At 36.1% G+C, this 14,852-nt stretch overlaps 1 protein-coding gene across 21 annotated transcripts in view; it reads right to left on the reverse strand.

The window, feature by feature from the left end:
- Window positions 1-9,967: 9,967 nt before the first annotated feature.
- Window positions 9,968-14,852, reverse strand: part of LOC136038542 (repetitive organellar protein-like) — a 223,826-nt gene continuing 218,941 nt past the window's right edge. For all 21 annotated transcript variants that reach the window (XM_065721691.1, XM_065721690.1, XM_065721689.1 and 18 more), the window contains one exon: window positions 9,968-10,338. In XM_065721691.1, the coding sequence (XP_065577763.1) occupies window positions 10,313-10,338 (26 nt within the window). In that variant the 3' untranslated portion in view covers window positions 9,968-10,312. The remainder of the gene's footprint in view (window positions 10,339-14,852) is intronic.

Raw genomic sequence — 14,852 nt, forward strand, 5'->3', positions numbered from 1 at the left:
CTAATTAAAAAAAATCATAACCGAAGACATGGAGCTGATTGAAAAGCTATTGGCTGATTTGAATTCTTCTAGAGTTTGTCACAGCGACGCAAAAGTCTGCGTTTCTTTGTGAACCTCCATCGGATTCTGTTGTACGTCTGTTCCGCCAGAAAAAAATCATGTTGGGATTGACGCGGCAGTGGAAACCAGGGGTTACGAGGATATTCTCTTTCGGTGAATATCCATGCCTACTCATTAGGGCCAAAGGCTGGGGTGAGTAGTTCTACTTACTTTTTTGTATTTGAGACAAGGTATAGACCGTTCAGCCAAACTTAATGCTAAGAATTGTCGACGTTTCTGTTGCCACAGTGGAGCCTCGAATAACTGGAGGTAGGTAACAAAAAGCTGGCAAAGCCAAATTTTTTGGGGCCGATTTGGTTAGTTAGATTATAATTGAAGAGAATCACAAGGTATTTTTACTATTACTACTAACAACTCACTCTAGCATCAAGCCAACTGAGACCAACAGATGAAGAAATATATATATGTATATATATATATATATATATATATATATATATATATATATATATATATATATATATATATATATATATATATATATATATATATATAATATTTAAAACAGCTGAAGAGTGAAAAAGCCAGAAGAAAATCAATGATTAGACTGAAAGGGAGTTGGAAATTAAAGTTTGAAGACCAAAAGAAGAACCACTTCTTCTGGGTAGCTTGGTCATTCTAGAAAAACTGTGGACATTTAAGCTCGCTTTTAGCCCTGGCATCAGCAGTATTAATTTTGTTCATAGTTCTATTCATTCCAAAATACTTATATGTGATTATTATTTCTGATGGGAGGGAAGCAATGGATAAGTGTGATATCCATACGTTTTTTCTTTTGGCTTTTGCGTTGGCCCTTAAGAGAAAATACTTTTTTCACAACATTTCACAGAAAGCATTTTCTCTAAACACACTCCCTCATCAGATTTCGCCTACCTCGGGTTGATTCTGAACCCATTCCTATCCTATACCACGTTTGCTGCCTTATCTCTAGATATGAAAAACTTTTTTTTTCTCCTATATTATTGAAAAATTCAACTATACATTCTGATATTTCTCTTCCTCGGAAGCTTAATTTTTTAATAGACAGTAAAGAACAGTACAGTGTTCTTTACTGGAAAAACTCATAGATTTTTTTCAGTGCTAATTTCTTTCGCGTAAGGGCTTTAGAAGCCTTTTTTAACATTTAATATACTTTTATTATTTTATAAGTATACTATTACTTTTGTTATTTTTTTTACTTTTAGGGGATGTTTTCCCCTTTTTCAAAAATCAGGCAAATTTTCTCAGGCTTGTAGCCTTTAATCAGTGAGACTAAACTTAATAAAACTTATATATTTAAAATCAGCACAATAAGCCGATTCTCTTGATGTATATTGGTATCAAAATTTTTTTTTTAGTCTCGGTTACTATTGAACCGGGTCGCTCCTTACTTAAAGTTCGTTATCATGAACAGTTTGATTCTGGGAAAAGGGTTATGTCAGCTTTGCCTCTCACTGAGACAATCTGTCTTGGATTTACTCCAATTAGCCATGTATCTCAAGCCTTTCATCACTTCTATCAAGTTAACTTAAATTCAAAATTTTTAATTCTGTCATGAAATCTTTTACTCGTTTTTCGGGATTTTTAAGTAGATGGCAGTGCATATTTGCTAAACAATCTTATATTCCACTTGTAAACTAACACTTTGTGCTTTAAGACAATGGCTCTCAACTTCTTTAATGGTACGTTTATCAGCGCATGAAAAAGAAGGGCTAAATGTATTTAAGCGTTTAATACAATTTCTATAATGGTACTGCTCTAAGACAGTGACTCTCAACTTCTTTAATGGTACGTTTAGCAGCACATGAAAAAGAAGGGGTAAATGTATTTAAGCGTTTAATACAAATTCTTTAATGGTATTGTTCTAAGACAGTGGCTCTCAACTTCTTCAATAATTCGTTTAGCAGCGCATGAAAAAGAGCGGCTAAATGTATTTAAGGGTTTAATACAGCTTCTTTAAAGGTACTGCTCTAATGTATATAAACGTTTAATACAACTTCTTTAATGGTACTGCTCTAAGACAGTGACTCTCAACTTCTTTAATGGTACGTTTAGCAGCGCATGAAAAAGAAGGGCTAAATGTATTTAAGCGTTTAATACAACTTCTTTAATGGTACTGCTTTAAGACAGTGTCTCTCAACTTCTTTAATGGTACGTTTAGCAGCGCATGACAAAGAACGGCTAAATGTATTTAAGGGTTTAATACAGATTCTTTAAAGGTACTGCTCTAATGTATATAAACGTTTAATATAACTTCTTTAATGGTACTGCTCTATGACAGTGACTCTCAACTTCTTACGTTTAATGGTACGTTTAGCAGCGCATGAAAAAGAAGGGCTAAATGTATTAAGCGTTTAATACAACTTCTTTAATGGTACTGCTAAGACAGTGACTCTCAACTTCTTTAATGGTACGTTTAGCAGCGCATGAAAAAGAAGGGCTAAATGTATTTAAGCGTTTAATACAACTTCTTTAATGGTACTGCTTTAAGACAGTGTCTCTCAACTTCTTTAATGGTACGTTTAGCAGCGCATGACAAAGAACGGCTAAATGTATTTAAGGGTTTAATACAGATTCTTTAAAGGTACTGCTCTAATGTATATAAACGTTTAATATAACTTCTTTAATGGTACTGCTCTATGACAGTGACTCTCAACTTCTTACGTTTAATGGTACGTTTAGCAGCGCATGAAAAAGAAGGGCTAAATGTATTTAAGCGTTTAATACAACTTCTTTAATGGTACTGCTAAGACAGTGACTCTCAACTTCTTTAATGGTACGTTTATCAGCGCATGAAAAAGAAGGGCTAAATGTATTTAAGCGTTTAATACAATTTCTATAATGGTACTGCTCTAAGACAGTGACTCTCAACTTCTTTAATGGTACGTTTAGCAGCACATGAAAAAGAAGGGGTAAATGTATTTAAGCGTTTAATACAACTTCTTTAATGGTATTGTTCTAAGACAGTGGCTCTCAACTTCTTTAATAATTCGTTTAGCAGCGCATGAAAAAGAGCGGCTAAATGTATTTAAGGGTTTAATACAGCTTCTTTAAAGGTACTGCTCTAATGTATATAAACGTTCAATACAACTTCTTTAATGGTACTGCTCTAAGACAGTGACTCTCAACTTCTTTAATGGTACGTTTAGCAGCGCATGAAAAAGAAGGGCTAAATGTATTTAAGCGTTTAATACAACTTCTTTAATGGTACTGCTTTAAGACAGTGTCTCTCAACTTCTTTAATGGTACGTTTAGCAGCGCATGACAAAGAACGGCTAAATGTATTTAAGGGTTTAATACAGATTCTTTAAAGGTACTGCTCTAATGTATATAAACGTTTAATATAACTTCTTTAATGGTACTGCTCTATGACAGTGACTCTCAACTTCTTACGTTTAATGGTACGTTTAGCAGCGCATGAAAAAGAAGGGCTAAATGTATTTAAGCGTTTAATACAACTTCTTTAATGGTACTGCTAAGACAGTGACTCTCAACTTCTTTAATGGTACGTTTAGCAGCGCATGAAAAAGAACGTCTAAATGTATTTAAGGGTTTAATAAAGCTTCGTTAAAGGTACTGCTCTAATTTATATAAACGTTTAATACAACTTCTTTAATGGTACTACTCTAAGACAGTGACTCTCAACTTCTTTTATGGTACGTTTAGCAGTGCATGAAAGAGAAGGGCTAAATGTATTTAAGCGTTTAATACAACTTCTTAATGGTACTGTTCTAAGACAGTGGCTTTCAGCTTCTTTAATGATACGTTTAACAGCGCATGAAAAAGAACGGCTAAATGTATTTCAGCATTTCAAAAAAAAAAACCAAGAAACCTCTGTTATTAGAATTATTGCCATAAGACTAGAGGGCAAGTTACGTTCTTTAACGGTTTGTTTTTATTATATTTCTCGTCTATGGAAAATACCAGGTTTGAGGAATTCACTCAATTTTCTGCCCGTTTCCCCAAAAAAAGATTTTTAATCCACCATCAAATAATTATGTTATTTGAAATAAATTCGTTAGAGTTTACTTTTTTAAACTATTTCTTTATTAATAAGATCACGAAATAGTAACGCCAAAATTCTGCGTGAACCTTAGCACCAATATTACTCATTTGACTGTTACTAAAACTCAATTAGAATACTACCAATTGACCATATTCGAGTTGAGCGCAGCATCGCGATTCCGTCCACTTTGTCCCATTTGAGTCAGTTTAAGGATCCTAAGAATACCAATAGACCCTATTCAAGTTGAGCACCGGCTTGTGATCTTATTCTTGTCTTCAATGCGATCATCAGTTCTGCATAACTTTCAGAATCGATTTATATACTCAGAGCACAGCTTAAGTATATATACGAACAATGGCGAGAAGTTTCTTCAAAAATGACACACATCATAGCACGCTGACTGGGAAGTTCCCAGTACGTCACTGCAATAGTTTCCCATAAGCCCGTCGCAATGCTCTAAACATTTGTAACTGTGCGTGCGTGAAGAGGCGGAATCATGAAGAGAGATCTATATTGATGTGGATCAAAAATATTTAATGGAGAGTATATGACTTTTCGCTACTGTCTGTATATATATTTATCCTGTGACTCAGAGAAAGAGTCGTACAAAGAAAGTAATAATGATATCTATTCGTGTTTTGCTTCAGATATTCGACAGTGTTTTGGGAAAACGCAATAAATTGATACAAAGTGGTTTGGTGTGAATGACTGGATTTAACACAAGCTGGCCCTTTCTACCCTTTTCTGCTGAAATCCTAGAGCTCCTGCTTTAAATGATGAAAATCTCATGTGACAGAAACATCGTAACTATTAACGGATGTTACTGCTCAATGAAAAACGCCCTATCTCAGCCTCTTTACTCAGGGAATAATTATTCTCTGTATGCCGTCCGAGTTAAGATAAGGATTTTAGCAGTGAATTTGATGCCTGAGTTCAAGTTCTTTATTATTCTTTAGCTATACATTTTTAAAACTATTCACATAACATCCCCGGCACGGAGATGGGCTCGAAAGCTGGGCGACAGTACAAACAGTATAAACAAACACACCCAAAAGTAACGGATGTCATCACACTTCTCACTCTATCTCACACCAAAAAATAAATGCCAAAAAACATTTACTAAAATTATTGTCAATATTTATCCGATAGCTGAAAGGCCAGGAGCTACTCACAAATTAATATTTACTAATTAGCAGAGCTTTGATTTATCAAAAAAGATTCATATGTGTTCCAATAGTTTGTAACAACATTTTTAGGCGAAAATCTAGACCGTTCGGAGACAATGAAAGGCAGAGGAAGCTTACTTAAAGGACAACGAGGATTATATGGTCGGACTGAGGGAGGGCCTGGAAAAAATGGTTTAAAACAATCTGGTTACAGATCCTTTAGATAACGGACACGGCAAAGTATACATTGAAAAGCTAAAATTTGTCTAACCGGAATAATATTAAAATAACTGTAAAGACTCTTAGTTGGAACTAAATAGGTTGTTTTCGAGTCATGAATAGGGAAGTCAGCTGTGAAGTTTAATACCGAGCGAATAGAAATTCTGGAGGCTCAAATAGGATTATTTTCAATGGAGGCTCTGAAATAATACATTTTTTTCGCTAGAAGCTTTCTGTTTGTGTTTTGCATAGAGCAATCGTCGCATTAAAATTGCTCAGCAGAAAAAAAAGGAATACTCTCCTAATGGATCTGTCTTTCTTGGGATCGTGAATGACTCGTCACTGAATGTGCAGAAGAGCTGACCAAATATTTGAGGTTAAACATACTTTAATGGCACCTGATAACATGCATACTAGTTTCACTAAGACGATGAACAAAGTAGACAATGTCTGCGGTCTCGACTCAAACATTCATTTAAAGTCTCGGAAATTCACCTTCAAAAACTTCTTGAGATTCAACCAGTTTTACGAGTATTCAAACTTGAGGGAATTAATAAGGTTTAAGAAGTGCCTAGACATTCCATGGAATATTTTGAAAATAGGTCTTATAATCATGACGAATTCAAGGAATGCAACATGTTCGGGGACAGTAAAATACCCTAAGAACTCGTGGGATTATCAGTAAGTGGTTTGTTTTGTTCCGGCTCCAGAGTTCTCCATGTAGAATTTAACTAGAAAAGAAGAATGACTTAGAGACTCTAGTTAAAGCTATGTAACAGGAGACAACCATCCGCCAATTTTACGAGTCAAGAAAAAAAAAACGGTTAATCATCTACAGAAAAAGAACAACACAAACAAAAGAGAAAAAAGACAAAATAAATTAATAAAATTCACGAACTTCCTAAGTACTTACGAAGTTTATTAAGATGTGAATTTTACTTATTTGCGTTGTCTTTTGTTCTTTTTTCTCTCTCTCTTGCTTGTGTTGTTCTTTGTCTTTAGATGATTGTGTCTTTCGATGAATATGTTTATTTCCTTTTTTCCGTTGATAAAGGCTCCCGGATGCAGAATCGAAAAATTCAGATTTTTTTTATTATTAATTAATGTTTTATTGTTACTTTTGTTTTTAGTACGTTTGTAACTGCTATATTTAAATTAAACCGGTTTTCTCTCTTAAACTATCCTGTAAACGGAAAAGCAGTGTGGTCTAAAACTATTTAAATTCTAAGCGAATCATACCATCAATACTTTTCACTTGATTGGTGCCAAAATTCAATTGGAATACTACTGACTGACCATATTCGAGTTAAGCACCGCAGTTGGAGTATTTTTCTCTTTGTTTCCCTGACCCGAACCATCATCATTTACAACATACCTATCAATATTGTTTTATTGGTTAAGAGAATGATTTACGCAAATATGATCCTGGTGACTATGCATTGCAACAAATTCGCTAGTGTTTCTTTTTTTGCAATTTTTTTTTACTTTGACATAGATGGCGATATTTTGCTGAGCTAGACGGCTCGACGGATAAAAATTTGAGCTTTTTCACGGCAGAGGAAAATTTCTCAATGGCAGAAAGGCCTTGTGTCATATCATCTTTTCAGGAATGTAAACCTACCAATTCCCAAATACTTTTCATCTTTTTACTGTTCTTGCAACGTTGCCAGTGTGTATTGCTAATCCAGAGAATAGCTTCTCTCCACTTAGAAAGCTGAAAACCTAGCTAAGTAGCTCAACATGACAAAAAAGGCTGAGTGGTTTAGCCTTGATCGCCGCCCATAGAAACATTGACATCAGCCCCAAAAAGGTCCAATACATTTTAGCAAGGAAGAAAAATTGTCTTTTAGTTTCGTTCGCTGACAGAGCATTGAACTTAACAAAACCCTTTATTTGATTTTTTGAATAAACCATGTATTTCATACAGCTGTCACTTAATGACAAATAAGTACGCCTATTTAACATCTCCTCGTTCGCAATGGGCGAGGTAGCGGTCATTGGTCTATAGGAGACGTCTACTTACCAGAAACAGTTTAAACACTCATAATCTAACAAAACAAAAGATGCTTGACTCAAATAAGTGAGGCTTAAAGGGCTAGATGCTAGCGGTGGTCTAAAATGCTAGCTAACCTGAGGCCTAAAGGGCTAGATGCTAGCAGTGGCCTGAAATGCTAGCTAACTGGAGGCCTAAGGAACTAGATGCTTGCAGTGGCCTAAAATGCTAGCTAACCTGAGGCCTAAAGGACTAGATGCTACCTGTGGCCTAAAATACTAGCTAACCTGAGGCCTAAAGGGCTAGATGCTAGCAGTGGCCTAAAATGCTAGCTAACCTGAGGCCTAAAGGACTAGATGGTAGCGGTGACCTAAAATTTTAGCTGGCCTGAGGCCTAAAGGGCTAGATGCTATCAGTGGTCTAAAATGCTAGCTAACCTGAGGCCTAAAGGGCTAGATGCTAGCAGTGGCCTGAAATGCTAGCTAACTGGAGGCCTAAGGAACTAGATGCTTGCAGTGGCCTAAAATGCTAGCTAACCTGAGGCCTAAAGGACTAGATGCTACCTGTGGCCTAAAATACTAGCTAACCTGAGGCCTAAAGGGCTAAATGCTAGCAGTGGCCTAAAATGCTAGCTAACCTGAGACCTAAAGGACTAGATGGTAGCGGTGACCTAAAATGTTAGCTGGCCTGAGGCCTAAAGGGCTAGATGCTATCAGTAGTCTAAAATGCTAGCTAACCTGAGGCCTAAAGGGCTAGATGCTAGCAGTGGCCTGAAATGCTAGCTAACTGGAGGCCTAAGGAACTAGATGCTTGCAGTGGCCTAAAATGCTAGCTAACCTGAGGCCTAAAGGACTAGATGCTACCTGTGGCCTAAAATACTAGCTAACCTGAGGCCTAAAGGGCTAGATGCTAGCAGTGGCCTAAAATGCTAGCTAACCTGAGGCCTAAAGGACTAGATGGTAGCGGTGACCTAAAATGTTAGCTGGCCTGAGGCCTAAAGGGCTAGATGCTATCAGTGGTCTAAAATGCTAGCTAACCTGAGGCCTAAAGGGCTAGATGCTAGCAGTGGCCTAAAATGCTAGCTAACCTGAGGCCTAAAGGGCTAGATGCTAGCAGTGGCCTGAAATGCTAGCTAACCTGAGGCCTAAAGGACTAGATGCTACCTGTGGCCTAAAATACTAGCTAACCTGAGGCCTAAAGGGCTAGATGCTAGCAGTGGCCTAAAATGCTAGCTAACCTGAGGCCTAAAGGACTAGATGGTAGCGGTGACCTAAAATGTTAGCTGGCCTGAGGCCTAAAGGGCTAGATGCTATCAGTGGTCTAAAATGCTAGCTAACCTGAGGCCTAAAGGCCTAGATGCTAGGAGTCTTCGGTCCACGGGAGAAGGTTATTTGGTAATTCCGGGAGAAATTGAACAATAATTCTTATTAGGAATTACTAATTACAAATGATTTTCAGCTTCAAGTCTATAAAATAAAGACTTATAATCTGGATTCAATCCACTTTAAAATGTTCAACTTTCTCAATGAATCACAAGACGCTACAATAAAAGCAGAACTATTGTTTTTTATGTTCTATCACCATTCGCCCTGTTTCCCTTGTTTTTTGGCGTAGTTTTTCAGGAAAATTGCATGGAGTATTGGACCTTTCAACTATCTCGAACAAAATGAGCATCTGAAAATTTTGATCGAATGTTTAGGGGGATTATGGAGGGGCCGGGTAGCAAAAAAAGGCCCGGAAGAGGGTTGGTTTCCTTCCAATGTCTTTTGACTGATAAAAAGAGTATTAAAATTTTTAATTTACGAACGAACGACCCCCTCCAACGATTCTATGACCACTCCTTCTTGGCTGAAAAACAACAACAAGAAGTAAATAATAAACGATATGTGGAAGGCAAATGGCTATTTATTTAGGTGGCGGGAGCGCTGGTTTTTATTTATTTATTTTTTATTTGACTTCTGATGATATAATATCACATACAATTGACTCTGCTGCACTCTCACGTGACTAATCAAAATTTTACAGGGAGGTTACCAGTTAAATCTAATTTTTCAGCAAAATTGTCAAGCAAGTACCATCTAGAAAGGGGAGAAATGGAAAGCCTGAACTAAACAAGAAATCAAAGTGTGAAAAAATGATTACTAAATTAGCGGAGCAAGTCGCTTCTAGAACAAGCAAGTACTATTTAGAAAGGGGAGAATTGGAGAGTCTGAACTAAACAAGAAAGCCAAGTGTGAAAAAATGATTCCTAAATTAGCGGAGCAAGTCACTTCTAGAACAAGCAAGTACTATTTAGAAAGAAGAGAAATGGAGAGCCTGAACTAAACATGAAATCAAAGTGTGAAAAAATGATTCCTAAATTAGCGGAGCAAGTCGCTCCTAGAACAAGTGAGTACTATTTAGAAAGAAGAGAAATGGAGAGCCTGAACTAAGCAAGAAAGCAAATTATAAAAAAATGATTCCCAAATTAGCAGAGAAAGTTACTTCTAGAACAATAAAAACCTTTAATAGAAACACAGATATTACACTTTCAAGGAACACAAGAATACTGAAAGAGTAAATGCACTTTTAAAGCACCGAAAATAAGCAAAGCGTAAATAAAATAAAGATTAAAGGATATTTTAGACAATATCACTTGGTATATGACTAAGGAATATGCTTTATTTTTATATAAGACAGCTATAGAGTAATAAAGCCTGAAGAGACAAATCACTGATTAGAATAAAAGGCAGTCGGAAATCAAACTTCGAAGAAGAAAAAGAAGAAACACTTCGCCTTGGCAGCTTCTACATTGTAGAAAAACTGTACAATTTTTGGAATACATTTGATTTAAGCAGCTTTTTCTTGTTCGATGACTGAAAAAAGAGAAATTTTGTATTAAAAGAGGTAAAAAGAATTAGTAATACCAAAAGAATTAGTAATACAAAAGCGCAAATTGGAGGGAGGAGGAAGTAATTAGTCCCTTGGATTCTTTGTCCCTCTCCCCCTCCTAGATTTTGAAATATATTTTTTTGTATTTTCATAGAAAAAAGCATAACAAGAATTCCCCCCCCCCACAGATTCTGGAAATGTTTTTTTGTACCTTAAAAAAAAGCTATTTGTATTACTATGTTCTTCATGTCTTTGTACGGAAAGAATAAAAACTCCGATTTCGCATGAGTATAAGTGAAAAAATTGTAGTAAAACTTGTTTGTTTATAATAATTTATTTTTGTAATTCTATAATTAGCATAATATTCCTGGCACGGTGCGCATATATATATATATATATATATATATATATATATATATATATATATATATATATATATATATATATATATATGTATGTATGTATATATATGCATACCCGCCCTGGTCAAATGGTTGGTGCAGAAGACTTGAAATCCTTTGCCCATGAGTACGGAAATTCCGAGTCCTGGTGTCGCTGATTATTTGGTTAGGAACGGAGGTTAAAGGCGTGACTCTGTAAACTCAGCCAGAGTTAATACAGCTTTAAATGGGTACCTGGAGAAATATGTGAGGGGTAAAGAGGAAGGATGTCTGGCCACCAGCTCCCCTCTCCCCATTGCACTTCCTGGTTAAAAAGTAACGAACGCCAGCAGGGACTTTAAAGTCCAATGACGTATTCTATACCTTTACATACTGGATCCACAACTTGGAAAATCATTCCTATAGGGGATGAAGCTTCTGACTCAAAGATGCTACAACATAATTCTTCGAGCACCCATTCCGAGTGGTTTTTTTTTGTATTCCTAAATTCGCGGGACCAGGTATAATTAAATATCTGACTTGCCGCAAGTCTTTTATCAAGGTTTTAGATGACTGTTCAATCTTCTTTTGAAAGAATCAATAGAGAAACTTTTAGGGATAACTTCCCCAGGAAGACCATTCCAGATCCGAGAGCGGCGCCGAATGAAGCTGTTCTTAGAGTACTCGATTCTTCGCTTGCTAATCTCAAGATAATTGAATCATGCTGTGCTTCTTCATGTCTATTTTGTCGGCTGGAGAATTGGGGCGCAATTTGAGAAAACTCTTGAGAATGAGGTGGAATTATGTACTTGCAGAAAACAGCCTTTGACGCTACATCAAATCTTTCACTAACAGAACGGAGAGAGCCGTGGGGAACGACTAAACCTGCCCCATTAGCCCAATTTTGGATCTTTTGGAGTGGTGCCAACAACGTTTTCGGAACACCAGCAAAAAGCGGGCATCAATACTTGGCGACGGATCCGATGCAAGACCTGTAAAGTGGGATGATCAATCTGAGCGTTAGAATCCCTAACATTCTTGATCAGGAGGTTCTCGCCCGGTCTAGGTGGGTTTTCCAAGAGAAGTAGATTCCGTGGAGACGAAGCTCGTCGACTATCTTTATAGCTTCGTTCAAGAAGATGAAGTGAGGGTGTATGCGTGGCCCTTTCGATCAGGAAATCGCCCACTCTTTTGTTTTGGATGCATTGAAACAGACCATCCAGGCATTGGACCACTTATCAGGTCTCCGTCTGTAGGGGGCGGGGAGACTTTGATTTGGTCTTTATGTTGTGGGATGACTAGATAGATAATAACGATCTGATCCGTATGTTCTAAAAGCTTTCGTCCAGCTTGAAAACTAGTTTATATTAATCCTGTCTATATTTATATTATATTTATATGTCTATATTTATATTTTATATTTATTCTATTATTTATAACAAAATGTCTATATTTATATTAAGACCTGTCTGCTTTACTCTAAGTTAACCGAAAATCGGTACCAGTTCAGAGAATCCAAAAGAGGTCAACTGAAACAGCGATTAACACCACCAAAGACCAATGTTACCTTTAAAATCAAGATTCGATGTAGCGTATATGAATGTCTTTCAAAAGAAAAAGAAGGAGGGCTTTCTCTTCCCATACTATTGTTTTTCAAGGGGACAGGACAGAAACATAGAAACATAGATATAAATCTTTCTCTTATTATCCGATAGGGGAGACACCCTGGCAAAAGTACTTGAAACAGCTTCGTTCAGTGCCACCTGGAACCAACTCTTTGAATATCCAATCAAGCCATCTGTTGATTTCTTTTAGACAATGTTCAACAGATGTTTAAAAATTACTCATTAAAACTTGATAAAGGACTAATAGCATATGGAAGGTCATTTTATGTGCCAGGCCCTAAAAAGCCTGTAATAACATAAATTAAATAAAATACAGAAAGAACATTAAATCTTCCATTTTTCTATTAGATATGTAATGTTTTTTCTTATCTAGGACCTCGATATATTAAATCAATTATGAATAAAGAACTAATGTATTTTTTTTTTTGAAATTATTATGCTGTTATTTTTTGAATTATTATAGTGTTAGTTAATTATGGAAATTATTAAGGTGTTACTACTACTACTACTACCACTAATAGCTCACTGCAGCACCAAGCCGCCTGAGGCCAACACAGCTACGCACGCTCCTCCTCCAGCCTAATCTATTCAAGGCCTCCCTCTTTACACCCTCCCAGGAAGTTCCCATTTCTTTTAAATTTTTATTTGTGACATCCTCCCACCCCAGATGAGAAAGACCTGCTTTCCGTGTAGCCTCAGACGGTTGGCAAAAAGGACAAGCTTCGGCAATTTGTAATCCTTTATCCGCAGAACAAGGCCTAGCCATCTCAACCTTTCTTCCATTATAGCCCTAGAAAGCGGGATTGAACTGCATACGCTCTGTAAGATTTGGCAAAACCAATAATGTGAACTAAATCAGAAAATTACTAAAATTAGGCCGCCAAGAACACACAGTTGTCACTAAGAATCACGTTGAAAGGAACTCTGCCTTATGCCGTCACTGCCAACCGCCAGATGTACTCCACCAAATATGATCTTAAATGGTGGCGGGCTGTACGTCAGTACCGTTTATTCCTCCATTTTGTGGAGCCCAACATACCTTCTACTTTGTGGGTAGGTGCACCTGTTTCTGGGTCGACAGATTCTTAAAAATGGTTCACCCTCAAATATGTGAACCCTAGTTTCTCCAGCTCAGCTGTGTCGTAGGCCCTCAAACAATCAGAAACGATTGTGGGTCCTGGCTCAATCCTGAGCTGAATTTGTTGGAGTAATTGAATAAAGACAGTGAACCGGTTTTTCGCAGATTCAACAGATCTTACAGAGCGTAATTTTTTAGTACATTCCGTTTAACAGACAAGTAACCCTATTATTATTATTATTATTATTATTATATATATATATATATATATATATATATATATATATATATATATATATATATATATATATATATATATATATATATATATATCCTAGGCAGTTCAATTGTCAAGGGGCCTTGATAATTATAAAAGCTTCACTATTACATATAATTGCAAATGTAATTGCAAAATAAGGTCATAAATTTGAAATACTCCATTGGCTGTCCCAATATGTAACATTTTCAATGCGAATGATATTAATAGTGATGCAAAGTCGTAAGACAAAATGCAGCTGTTAACTAAGTAATGGGACAGTTCAATTAATAAATTATGATGGTCTTTTCAATTCTTTCCACTTTTTTACTTTATCTATGCTACTAGGCACACATACAGAATCGTTTTACCAATTACCTTCTCGGCAGAAAATCATAAGCTGTTCAAATATTAGGAAAAAATCATTCTATACATATCCCGTATAGGATAATATTCCATATACATTTTTAGAATGTAACGCAAATTCAGTCATTAATACGATCATAAAATATACTTTATTATAATTTGTAATACTTATTACATTTTATAAATGTTCTTTAAGTAATAAAAAATAACTTAAATATTACCTTTCAACTTATGCTATTAAACGAGCAATAATTGTATTATTTAATACAATTATTATTTAATACATTTAACTATCTGTAATTTTTTCTTTCGAAAGTGGCATTATTTGTAATACAACGTTTTTCGGTGCGAAAAAATGACCTAGACAGGTCATAACTTCGATAAAATTCGTTTCCCGCTCCCATTTCCCTTTAAATTTTTAATAAATCTTCTGCTGTCTGAAATTAGAAACCCCTTAAGGTTCACAGCCTTAAGTATAAGTACCGTGGGTTTTTCAAAACGTAATTTGTTTGTTGATAAATAAGTTTGTTCCAAGCTGGTTGGAACAAACAAGATGGTTGATTAAAATTTCACCCCAGGCGCAAGAGAGGCCGGAACCTCCGCTGAAGGGGAGAGAGCAGAAATCTAAAGGCATCGCCCCCCTGTGTACACAATGGATAATGGCCCATCTTCTCGCTACGTAAAATCTTCAGGATTTGCATTGGTATATTGTTTTGTTAATTAGTTCTGATAATGGCTTACTATAGGTTATTATTTGATTGATCAGTTGTTTAGTTTGTCAATTTTTTAATTT

The sequence above is a fragment of the Artemia franciscana genome, chromosome 18 (assembly GCF_032884065.1).
Source record: "Artemia franciscana chromosome 18, ASM3288406v1, whole genome shotgun sequence".
NCBI classification, from domain to species: Eukaryota; Metazoa; Arthropoda; class Branchiopoda; order Anostraca; family Artemiidae; genus Artemia; species Artemia franciscana.